This window comes from Acanthopagrus latus, chromosome 21 (genome assembly GCF_904848185.1).
Source record: "Acanthopagrus latus isolate v.2019 chromosome 21, fAcaLat1.1, whole genome shotgun sequence".
NCBI lineage: Eukaryota > Metazoa > Chordata > Actinopteri > Spariformes > Sparidae > Acanthopagrus > Acanthopagrus latus.
In genome coordinates this window covers 22,609,197-22,621,757 of record NC_051059.1, presented here as the reverse complement: position 1 = coordinate 22,621,757, position 12,561 = coordinate 22,609,197, and the positions used below count along the sequence as shown (strand labels likewise).

Below are 12,561 nucleotides of genomic sequence, written 5' to 3'. Positions count from 1 at the left end.
TTCATGTCTCGGTGCAGCACCAGAAGTCGACACATCGCCTGTTCTGTCGCCCACATTTCTGTCATTTGCAAGTGTTTGATTGCTTTGCACCTGCATTTTTCTGAGCCTGCGTGTTTATCCCGCTGTACGTACACGTCCATTATCCATAAGCTGATAACTCACTGCGTCCGTACGGGCCACTGTGTGTCTGTCACCGGCAGCAATTTGGCTTTAGGCAAGAGGGCCTGATTGGGGAAGAAGTCTGAGGGGAGATGGAGCTCTCTCTGGCTAGACTCCAGCTCTGTCCATCCTTTTTTAATTACCTATGGCACTCTCCCAGGGGAATATCTCCCTTCGTCTCTGCCTCTGTATCTTCTCTCTTCTTCTCTCTCTTCACCTCCATCTTCTCTTTTCATCTCTCTCTCTCTTCTTCCTGTCTTTTTATTCCTCTTTTTCGTACGTGCACGCATCACCGTTGTAACAGGCAGCATGCAGCCTGCGTCAAAGGGCCTATGCAGAGGTAACCTGTGCATTAGCATATAAATGACCCTGTAGATTGAATAGTATTTTGGGATATTTAACAGCAAAAGACAGATTCCCTTAACTCTGATTAGACCGGCTCTTATGAGACAGGCAGCCACTTGAGGGAATATCGCCTCCACCTCGATAAGATAAAGACTTGACACAGTGATTCCACTGCTGGAGCGAGCATGATTGTGTGTGTGCGTGCATGAATGCACGAGCGAGTATGTGCGAAATCACATTTGCTCTTCCCCGTGTTTTGCATGTGACCAGATCCTTCTGTCTGAATAGAAAATCTGCGCGTTCGTTTCTCTCCAACCGGACCTGTTTGACACCATGTGGTTGGACCAGCGCTGCAACCTGTTCCGGGAGATTTTTTTTAATGCCACTAATAATTATTCCCACGGCAACCATTTTGAATTTGAATCAAGCTCTGACGCCCAAGCCGGCAATACTGGCACACATGTAATTCATAATGTCACATCGTTACTGCAACGTGAGGGGAATGTTTACCAACTGAGCCGGTCAGATAACCTTTAAAAAGTACAATGACTATCAAATTAAAGGCGACCTAGCATACTTTTTTCATTTGTTCCCTTCCCCTTTTGTTCTGTATTAGTTCTTCTGCATGTAAAAGATCTTGAAGGTTTAAAAGACCAAAGTCGGACCAACAGGAGCTCCTTTCTCCTACAGAAAACACCGCTCCTGAAACGCCTCGTCAGTAGTCCCGCCTTTAATTCAGTGACTTGATGACATCACACTACGTCAACATGCCAGGTGGCTTGTTTGGCATGTAAGAATTCAATTAACACAGCTGCTCTGTTGTTGTTAGCGGTGCTGGCTCAGTCGTGTGTCAGCTGACCAATCAGAGCGGACTGGGTATTTGGGAGGAGGGGCCTTAAAGAGACAGGAGCGTCTCAGCACAGGACAGTATGAGAAAAATTATGCGTATTTTGAGAATTAGAGCATGTCAGCGTTTTCTAGTAACAACCTAATCTAAAATTATGAAAATGAAAATTATCATAATCTGTCTTAAAACATTTCAGGAAGTATGTGCATCGGTTTTCCAGCAGAGTCAGAGAAGATCGATACCACACTCATATGAAGCTACAGCCTTTAGTGAGTTAGCCTTGCTTAGCACAAAGACAGGAAACACAGGGAACAGTTAGTGTGGCTCTGCCAAAAGGTTAAAAAAAAAATAATCCACCTAGCACCTCTGAAACTCACTAATTAACACATTTCATCTTGTCTGTATAATCTTCTTAGAAACTGAAGTGTAAAAACGTGAACGCTCAGTTCTTATGGGGGTTGTGAGCTGAACTAGTTCGTTGGCTGGGAGTTGTTGCCAGTCAACCAGCAGAAACTCCGTTAAGTCGCTGCTCTGAGTCAAGAATCAGTCCGGTACGTAACCTTGTGTCGTCATTACACTTCACCTTTCTACAAACATCCTTTCGGGTGGATTAATTTCTAAATCCTCAGAGCTCCTCTAGCTGTTTCTCTCTGTTCACATTCATGTGACCGGGGCTGCCTAACGTGGGGGCCTGCAACTATCATTCTTCTTTTTCCCCTCCAAAATCCTTAATTTCTGCCGTTTTCATTTTTTGCTATGTAGTAAGAAGCTCTTTAAATATGTAGGTTACCTAATTATTAATGTTTCATAATCTGAGCATGGCAGGCAGAGTGGCACTTTGCACAGGAAGTCATTCAATCATGGAAACATGGGATCCTATCGTGCCACTCAGCATCTGCACAATACAATACAATACAATACAATGCAATATAATACAATACAAAACAATAGGTGTTTGTTTTCAGCCCGTACCCACCATTAAGTGTTAGTTTCGGCCCTCCAAGTCAAAAATAATGGACACTACAGCTCAACACTAATCAAAGCTAACTGGCTGCTGGCAGGAGCTTCATATTTAATGAACAGATAGAGAGTGGTATCAATCTTCTCATTTAACTCTATAACACTGTCAGTACTAAATACTGGCATTCTGGTCGCCCAGCTATTACACCAATCTTAAAATTTGAGTTTTTTACCCCTCTGGATAATTAAGATCCATGTGTTAGTCGTACATTTTCAATCAAACGGCCATCAGACCAGAAACCAGAGTGAAAGTGCTAATATATCTCCAGAATCTCTTCACTGCAGTGAGAGTATTCCCAACTTGTATCCTAAAATAGAAGCTCAGCACATATTTAATTTCTAATTTCACTTTTTTCAGCCAATCGTCTTACAGTTTCTCCAAAAAGAAAAAAACTAAAGAGATGTGACACCACGGAACGATTCCCAAATCCAGCCTTCAAAACATCCCTGCAGGTGTCGTCACAGATGCTCTGTTCAGTTTTTTATGCTGTGTGTCTTCGGTGTGTAATCTCTGAAACGCGTGAAATTATTTAGTCTTTCTCCATTTATTTAGTATGAAATGCATCTTGGCTCTTAAAAAAAAAAAAGAGCCTATAGCTGGGACTGCACTCGCTTCATGGCAGAGTTTCAGAGTGAGAAGCAGGTTTGAAATAAGCGATGTGGGTCTCGCATCGATCGGATGCTTTAACTTTGGAGCTCGGCAACAACTTTGTGCTAAAGCTCGAGGCGAGAGAAAGAGAGAGAAGCATCTGCTACGTATTCTCTAACGCACCTCCCGCTGTTGTCGATGCGCCCAGCTATTCTGTGGAGTCATATAATGTTTGTCTGAACGTCACTGCGTTGATGTTATCTGGAATCGGCGATTGTGCCATAGTCAGAAGAAAAAAAAACACGGCGAGATCTCGGGACGGATACATCTTGTTCACGCCCGTTTCTGTTTTCAGTTGAAGTCTCTTTTAAGTCTGTTAATGAAGCTGTAGGGTGGAGAGCTGAAGTGTGAAGGTGACCCACTTCTTCCCAGTTTAGCCCGTGTCTGCGTTTCTACCCTCAGGCCATCTTACTTTATTCAGGGCTTTAACCTGCATACTCTCCTGGAGGAGCGAATGGAAGGAGGGTGTAAAGGATTCTCTTCACGCTGCCACGATATTTATTTCTTAACAGTCTTGAATCCGACTGTCTTGATCCCTCTTTGTGTTTATTGTAACCTGCCGTAATTAGAGGAAGTCTCCCAGCTTTCACACACAACAAGCTCTTAAATGCTTCCTTTTGTCGTGGCGGTGCCGCTCACCTTCATGTCCTGTAAAGTTCTTCTTCTTTTTAATGTTTTTACATAAACAAAGGAGCGATGACCGCCCAGCGCGCCAGTTCAGCATGAAATATTACATCTTAGAAGGGGAAACCCCATGAAAAAGAAAAAAAAAAAACAGAGGCTTGGCAGTGAGCATCTTTTTCCAAGTGAGGGTGTAATAATAAATGCACGGTTGTGTTTTCAATGAATATCCTCCATTGTTGACCTATTGATTTCAAATGAGCTGCACTGTTCTGCCAGTGTGTGTGTATGTGTGTGTGAGTGTGTGTGTGGATAATGTGGAGACAAAATGCTTGCAGCTCCCCCATCCCCCTCCTCGCTGAGAGAGAGAGAGAGAGGGGACCCCCACCTCTCTATATCCGTGTCCATGTTCGTGCCGGCTCATATGATCTCACTACGTGGATTTCGGGTTCATGATTAAGCGTCAGTGTGTGTATGCAGGTGTGTGTGTGTGTGCAGGTGTGTGTGTGTGTGTGTGTGTGCTCACATGTATGTGCTCATGTGTATGTTTAGAGGGCGAACCCCTCCCCTCCTCGCTTTTTTTTTTTTTTTTTTTAACATCTACTGCAATAGAACATCTCTGCCTAGTTTTGCTATTGGTTGCTACGGTAACAAAGGCACAGAGTGGAGTGGCTGCAGCAGCTGAAGAGAGAGAGAGAGAGAGAGAGACAGAGGGAGAAAACAGAGAGAGAGAGAGAGATTTATTATTTGTAATGCCCGTGGACTCAATCACAACAACAGATTTAACAGAGTTCACATGCAGCGACGAGCGAAAATGTCAACGCCACAGAGAGAGATGCGTTTTGGATGCACACACATGCGTACACACACTTATCAAAGGATTAATTAATGGATGTATTGTAGTCGGGGTGCGGCACGGGTCAGGGCTCAAGCAGCAGCAGCAGCAGCAGCAGCAGCAGCAGCAGTGAGGCTGGGTTTGGGTGGATGTGGACCTGCGTCTACAGACAACACAGCTTTTCTGTTTTGTTATTATTCCTTCCTCATGGTTGGCGGATGCTCCTCACTGCGTGGAGGGGATGGTGCTTCTTTATTCTGTCTCTGTGTAGCAGCGGGCCAGTGTATTGATCTCGCTCAGCAGCTTTAATAGTTGAGATGCCCTGTGCAAACATGAGCACGTCCAGCATACACCGAAAAGGCCACGGAGGCATTTTGGGCCGGGAATCATGGGTAAATATTAGAAAGATAATCATTACATAGATATATTTCATGTTGCTTGTTGACTCGCTCTCTGGGGGGGTGGGGGGGGGGGGGTTGTGTAGATACTCCCAGCATGCCTCTTGCCCCCTCTATGATTTCCCGTCCAATCAGACGAGGCAGGTGAGCCAAAGCCACAGACTTCATGAAATGGAGCTCAGTCCCAGCTGATGGGGACTAAAACATATGGACGGGCTGATAAGAGGAGAAATCAGGTGATTATGCCTCTTCAGGTGACCTGCTGATTGGTTAATGATGTGAGTGTTAGCAGGTGATTTGCTAATGTGCTCGCCTGATGAGGGCAGATTACACCGCGTGGCACGTCGCCATCATTACATGCGTCCCATGATAACCGTGTCGGTGTCACACCATTTAATCCCATCACGCCAACATGATCTGACACAAATAGCATAACAGTCCTTTTCTTCTTTCCACACGACTCGTCTCTCTTCCCTTGATTTGCTGATACTCATTCTGTCACCAGCGGTCTGTTTTTTATATCTTGATGAGCTGGAAGGCTGTAGCAGGCAGTTTTTTCCCTTTTGTTTCTTTTTTGTCTGCTGCTCAAAACCATCCCTGTCTTTCATCCTTCATCTCTCGCTCCCTTCTGTCTTTTTCGGCTCAGCGGGGAAAAAAAAAAAAAAATCAAAAAAACCTTGATAAACGAATGTCAAAGCTCAGCCCCGGACCTCTTTTTATAGCCCAGAGCTGGGAAAAAAAATACTGCCCTTGTCGCTTGGCGCTGGCTAGCAGCAGATCTCTAATATGCCGGCCTTGGCCAAGATCTGATGGTTTATCTTAGGGGATCAATAACCTTAATCAATACACACTCTAATAAGGAGGCTCCATCGATGATTCGCCTGCAGGGTTTTGGTATGTAGCATGTGCAGGTTGTTTTAACGAGGAAGGAAAGAGGGATGTCCAGTGTTGAACCCGGAGCTTTTTGGTCCCTTCTTTCTCTTTTTACTCACAGAAAAAGCTGGACATTTTTGTCATTTAACCTTTATTTATAATGTGCAGCGTGGCCTAGTGAGAGTATTTACTCTGTTTTTTCATGGGTACCATATGTATTTTGGACAATAAAAGCAAAAAATAAAATGGAACATTTGTATGCGTATAAGTAATACTTACATTTTGGGCTTGGGGCAATTTTTTATCAAATATCGCGATCATTTTTCCACAATATCGAACAGCTTTCACAGCGTATTCGGCTTTTACTTTTAAAAGTGAGAGCTGGAGCGTGGAGCAGCTTTGGGAGATTACTTCAGGTTAATTGGTGTGACGCACGCAGTATTAAATGCAATATTATAGGTTTAAATCAGGAGACAGAGGAGAGCCGAGGGATTTGAACGATTTGACTCGTCGAGCGATCATATCGTCCACTGCATTATTTAGGCGGGACAATATCAAGATATAACGTGTCGGATACTTGGGTCTTAAACTGGGTAAAAGGGATCCGCATGTCCAGCCTTGCAGCAGGTTTTTACACATCGTCTCACGTGTGTAAAAGCCAGTTTCTCAGTTTCAATCGTGGTGGTTTTCAGGGACTAAATCATCTCGGTATCTTAGTGCAGTGCGTACTTGATCTATAATTAAGAAGGCGTGTAATATACCCAGGTAGTTGGCCGAGGAGCGCTTTGTTAATATATTAAATACGGTGCCGTTCTCTTCCCGCTGCCAACTATCTCTGAAGGTAAACAACGATGCCTTCTAAAACCAGGAGAAGTTGTCGTTACTGAAGAAAGCCTGAAAATGTGGTGATTTTCAGGCCAGTTCTGACTTACAGAGAACGTCTCTTATCTATAATTTCGAAGCCTATTTATGGACATTTATTAAGCGAACGGCATCAGAAACGATAACGATCTCAGACGGTATGAGTCACACATATATCTGTATATAAATGATAGAGGGGAGCGTCAGTGTTTCAGGGATATAACAACCAACTGAAGGGACACTTTGAGCCTTAGAAATGTCAAACATATATTAGATTTCAACACACTTATTTCTGCGTTTTGTTGTACTTTCAGAAGCACAATTTCAACAGTTCTTCGGGGATAAAAACAGGAGGTGTAATATCACAATGGACTGAAGCTCCCACAGCGTGTTTTCAGTCTATTGTTATTGAGTTTTGGCAAAGTGGCACCAATAAAAGTATGTTGGATTACATATTAGAAGTTCTTGTATGCAATATAACCATTGATGTACGGACAAATATAGCTAGATTCCTTTATACTGTAGAAAAATTAAAAATGTGATTATTTGAAGACAAATTCTGAGATACCACAAATAATTTCTAAGCATATTTTATAGATATTTATCACACAAAGGGCATCAGAAATAATGATAGATGGGGTTCAGTAATGAGTGGAGAAGCAGATTGTGTCTTTCAGTGGCAGCGGGTTAATGTGAAAAGCCGGTCTGTCACCACACGAGTCTAATCTCACCGCAACACGCGTTTCAATTAATTCCATCCATCCATCTTTCGGTCGAGAAAAAACAGAATTTCATTTCAGGTTTTTTTTTTTTTTTTTTCAAGCATCACATTTGGATCCCGCTCATGAAACATCCTGTAATGAAATGAGGCCGACCCTAAAAAAAAAAAAAAAAAACCCTCTAAACTGGGCGCCATCGGTTCTGGTTCAGGGAATATCCCAACGGAGAGAGTTGAGTCGAAAACAAGCCGCCCGCTCCCCCTTCAGGGCTCCTCCGATGCCTCTGATGAGGAGAAGGCTTAAAGATGTCAAACCTGCAATCTTCAAGCTGGAATTTCATTTGAAGTGGCCCCTGGTGGAAACCATGTAGCCCACACCGCCTCGCTGATGTCTTCAAACAGAGTGTCACTCAAACGCATGCACAGTCTGAAGTGTTGGCAACACAGGTGAACGTGCTCATGGATATATATATATATATATATATATATATATATATATATATATATATATATGAGTGTGTGCCCCGACCTGTACATCTGGATGCATTTGTGTGTGCTTTCGAATAGCAGTTGTCATCACCTTAGCAACTACATCTACCTCCCTACCTGGAGCTCTATCGCTGAAAACAGTGGCGGGGTCTTTTTGTCCTGGAACAGACAGGCCGGGAGATATAAAGAAAGAGGAATGAAGGGAGGAGGCGGGTGATGGCGGGAGAGAGAGATGGAGGATGAAAGGAAGTAAGCGGGGGTTCGGCTGGGTGGGGGGGGAGAGAAACATGGTATTCAGCTTGATTTGACGGGAACAGCAGCGCACCTCTTTTCTCTTCAATTCTCTGACCCGTCTTTTCATTTGAGCTTCATCACACTCTCCGCGTTTTTTCACGATTTCGGCGGCGCTCGCGGCAGAAACGAGACAGAAAAAAAAAAAAACCAACAACAACACAGAGCACTCCGCCCTTTTTTCTTTCCCCTCATTTGTCTCGTCTTTCTCTTTAAATCTTCTCTTCTCTTTCAAAGTCTTCTCACATCAAAGACCGCCCGCTCTGCCGAGCTGTGAGGCCGAGCCACAGGCGTTTTTTTTAAGTAAATGCACAGAAAAGCTTCTACATTTAAACATGTGTTTGATGGTGCGGCTGCCACAATTTATGACTGGTAGTAACTCATGTGCAGCAGTGTTATTCCTGCTGTCCTGGTTTTACGGGTGAGAGAGATGCTGATGTACAGCACGAGCGCTTGTTTTTGACTTTTTGACCCCGTTATCTTGGTTTTTAGTCGTGCAGCCGGTCGGTCAGCCCAACACTTTGCTCCAGACTAGAATGTCTCAACTTTCATGGTCTCCAGAGGATAAATCCTGCACTTTGTTGATCCTCTGACTTTCCCTGTTATGCCACCATCCTGTCAAAATGTTTATTTGGGAACACTTGCACCCCAAAAGTTAGGCCCAAAACATTTGACTTTAAAGAGGGTCTGGTGAATGTCTGTGCCGTGCCGGGAGCCGGTCATTAGTTTCATTAGCGGACTCCATTTCTAACCGAACATTAGCTACTGTTCCTCTCTGTGAGCGGAGGCAGTGAGGCGAGGCGCTGATGAACGTGCTTTGGATTGTCACCAAAAAATTCGACCCTTTCTTTTTACAGAAGAAATCCATTCCTTTAAAACAACTTCAGCAAATCATCCACCGGCTTGTAAAGGCAACCGAGAAAGATGGGCAAGGTCTAATTCTTCATGTCGCGTTACAATCCGTTCACATACAGCCAATCAAAAGGTGATTAATACATGGAAACTGACGAAAATTGTAAACATAAAGCCCCTTGAAAATGTTTGATTGAATTTTATGACACAACTTAAATGTAAATGGTCACATCATGTTGAGTCAGCGTGTGAAAATTAAATATATAAAGTTGCGGGGGACTTCAACATAATCATAACTTGTTTACTCAAGTGTTTATTATTCAGGTGTACATAAATCTGATGCATTTAAAAAAGGTTATTCTGTCTCTTGTAATAAATCACAAATGGCGCTATTACATCCACACACAGCGACTCAACGTGAAAGACAGAACTTTCAACCAAACTTGACTCTTTACATTAAACAGCCCGAGATGCTGATAACGGTAAAACAGGAACCAACACCTGCTCAACATCAGCATGTTTACATTGTGAGCTAGTTAGCATGCTGACGGTAGCTTATAGCTCCGAGCACTGCTGTGTCTCGCTGCAGCTTCACGCCGCTGGCATGGCTGCCGGCTCTTAGTCTTGTTGTGTGTGTGTGTGTGTGTGTGTTTCTGTGTGTGTGTGTGTGTGTGTGTGTGTGTGTGTGTGATTGCACGTGCACACATCTCGCACAGAATGACCCTTTTGTGGCCTTTTTAGCTTTTTAAAGACCCAGATCTGTTCCCCTCCGTTGATTTAGGGGGTTCTTAACTTCTGACCTTTAGAGCGACATTGTCCGGCCTGCCCGAGTCGCTCCCTTCATCTCTCCCTTTTTCCACCGTCACTCTCTGATAACATAAAGACCAGCTACTTCTTTCTTTGTCACTAATTACCGGTAATATAGCCTCCATATGTCCGCACAGAAACACACGTCCAGTGAAAGCAACATTACCACCCCGGAGTGGCTTTGTAATCCTGCGAATGTTTTGTCTCTCGGTGTGTTTTATGGCTGGGAGAGTCTCCTCCGACTCAGGCTGTTTGACAATGGAGTGACATTTGTGACAATAGATCCCCATTACAACCTCTGAGCAGACAATGGAAACACATTAGCTCCCCTGCTGAAGACGGGCTGGTGACAGCAGTCGCCCTGCTGCACTGGTGACCCTGTCGTCACACACACACACACACACACACACACACACACACACACACACACATGCACAGACCTGTTGAATCGCTGTCAAAATGTCAATACATGCACACACATGGAGAAATATTGAGTGCACAACAATGACATTTTTCTCCACCCTCCCTCCCTCCATCCCTCTCTTTCTGTTAACAGTGCATGTGTGTTGCTGCCATGGGGACCGTGGCTCCTCCCCTCGCATTTCTCCTCCTGCTGCTTCAACTGGCTGATGGCTCATTCCCCGAGGAACCCAGTCCTCTCAGCTACGTCCCCGTAGAGGGTATGTTTCCTTCCTGCTGTGTGTGTGTGTGTGTGTGTGTGTGTGCAGCATTGATGAATGACTCCGCGGTGGATGTGGAAATCGGGGGTCAAGGGCCAGAGCCTTGGTGTGGAGCTGCTTTAAAAGCTACCCAGGCAATACAGACAAATTCAAAGAGACTCCGCTCCGTCCCTCAGTGGCAGCGTAGGAGATTACTAAACATGAGGGAGAAGGATATGGAGACGGAGAGACGGGAAGAAGGAGAAAGAAATGATGGGTTATAGATGTTGAGGGGTGCAGGAAGATGAAAAAGTGGGAGACAATTAGATTGGATGGGGGTGATACAGATGACAAGAGAGAGGGCTGAGGGGTGGAGGAGAGAAGGGGAGGAGACAGGTGGAGATGGATCGCCACGTCCTCCCTCCCTCCCCGGCAGTCAAGGACAATGAGACGTTTTCCCAATCTGTCTCCCGATGATGAGGGCTCCCTGTGGAGACCGTCCTCCTCCTCCTCCTCCTCCTCCTCCTCCTCCTCCTCTCGGAAACTTTCTTCCGAGTCTGACGCCGCCGCCGCTTCCTCTCCCCACCTCGCCCGTGCACTCTCATCTATCCGAAATTTAGGAAAAGAGGGGCGGGGGAGGCGATGGTCTTTTCGCGCAGAGCAATAATGATTGCATGCAGTTTTTCTCATTACGGAGCTGCATGCATCAACAAAAGCATAAAAAGAAATAACACTAAGAGGATAAAAGCGTTGCGGTGTGTAACTGCTACACCATTCGTCTCTGCCCATTATCTTTGTTTTCCTAAACAAAAACATCAAGGATGACTGAAGACACTATTAAAGTGAAGGTTAGAGAATCTGTTTTACCGCCTGCCTGAGCTCTCTGGGTAAACACACTGTATGCGGGGGAAAAGTAGTGTCTCTGTCATCAACTGGCAGGCTATCCTTGAGCAAGGCACTTCATTTTTTTCACTTGTTTTGGGTTTTTTTTTTTTGATTTTTTCCTCCGTCTGTGTGCTCGTGTCAGTTGTGCGGAGGTATCCGGTGTTCCTGGGCAGAGCTCATCGTTCAGCTCAGAGACAGGAGCTGCACATCCAGACGGTCCTCCAAGTCAACCGCACGCTCTACATAGGAGCCAGGTAACCAACGGCAACCGCCTCCAACCGTGTGTTGCCGACGCTCTCGCATTAATATCCTTTCACTTTCATTTGATGCCGCGGCTTCCATCTGCTGTCACTCCGCAGAGGACATTCAGCTTCTTGTTAAATGTCAAGTGAGAGCTGTTTGTTCACATTATCTTCCTGCATATATAGAAAATAAGAATTGCTTTTCACACCAGCAGTAGTTTCATACTGCTCCCCAGAGACGACCGAAACATGTTTGCCTCCCTGACGACAGCTGAAGTGCTCACTTAACATAGTTTACGTTAAAACTCCTGCATGATTTACAGACATATCATGTGGATAATAATGTCAATGAAAGGCTGATATATTTCCTAATAGATATGTACAGCCGCCACAGGAAAAGAGAGGCAGAGAACCCAGACTCTCATGCAGAAAGAGAGTAGAGAGCAAACCTCCACTAAGTGCCTTTTAATTCAATCAGGTCCAAAGCAGTTTCATCAGCATTCATGCATTATTCCCTGAGAATTTAAGAAAAATAGCAAAAAATGTCTCACAGCGTTACAGTTAACGCTCCTGCAGTGTTTCCCGTACGCAGGCTTTTTACTTGGGAGCCTCGTCAGGTAGATAAAATCAGAATTCAAACTTTTCTCCAATCAAGACGTGCAATTGTCTTCATGGTCGTTGTCTAATTCAAGGTGGGCTGATTTATTCAATTAGTAACATTCCACCGTAATAGTGGTTGTAGCTGCTGTTATGCTCAGTGTTTCCCATTCATAGGCTCAACGTGGGGTCCCTGTAGGACGAATGTGACAGCACACAGCTGCTCTGTTTAATTTGTAACTTGTACAGTGCTCAGTTCAAATAGAAATGTAGCTTCAATTTACTAAGAAATTAACAACTCCTGACAAAATCCAAAGGGCGACTGATTAATGAACAACTTTGACCAAATCAATGTTTTTGATTCCAGAGCTGACCTCACCCTGCAGTCATGTAGAGTTAACATCATAAACTGT

General features: G+C 44.5%; 1 protein-coding gene across 2 annotated transcripts in view; it reads left to right on the top strand.

Moving 5' to 3' along the window:
* LOC119011607 (semaphorin-6B-like) overlaps window positions 1-12,561 on the top strand; it is a 37,905-nt gene that overhangs the window by 7,868 nt on the left and 17,476 nt on the right. For both annotated transcript variants that reach the window (XM_037084889.1, XM_037084888.1), the window contains exons 2-3: window positions 10,322-10,445; window positions 11,452-11,563. In XM_037084889.1, coding sequence (XP_036940784.1) covers window positions 10,325-10,445; window positions 11,452-11,563 — 233 coding nt within the window. In that variant the 5' untranslated portion in view covers window positions 10,322-10,324. The remainder of the gene's footprint in view (window positions 1-10,321; window positions 10,446-11,451; window positions 11,564-12,561) is intronic.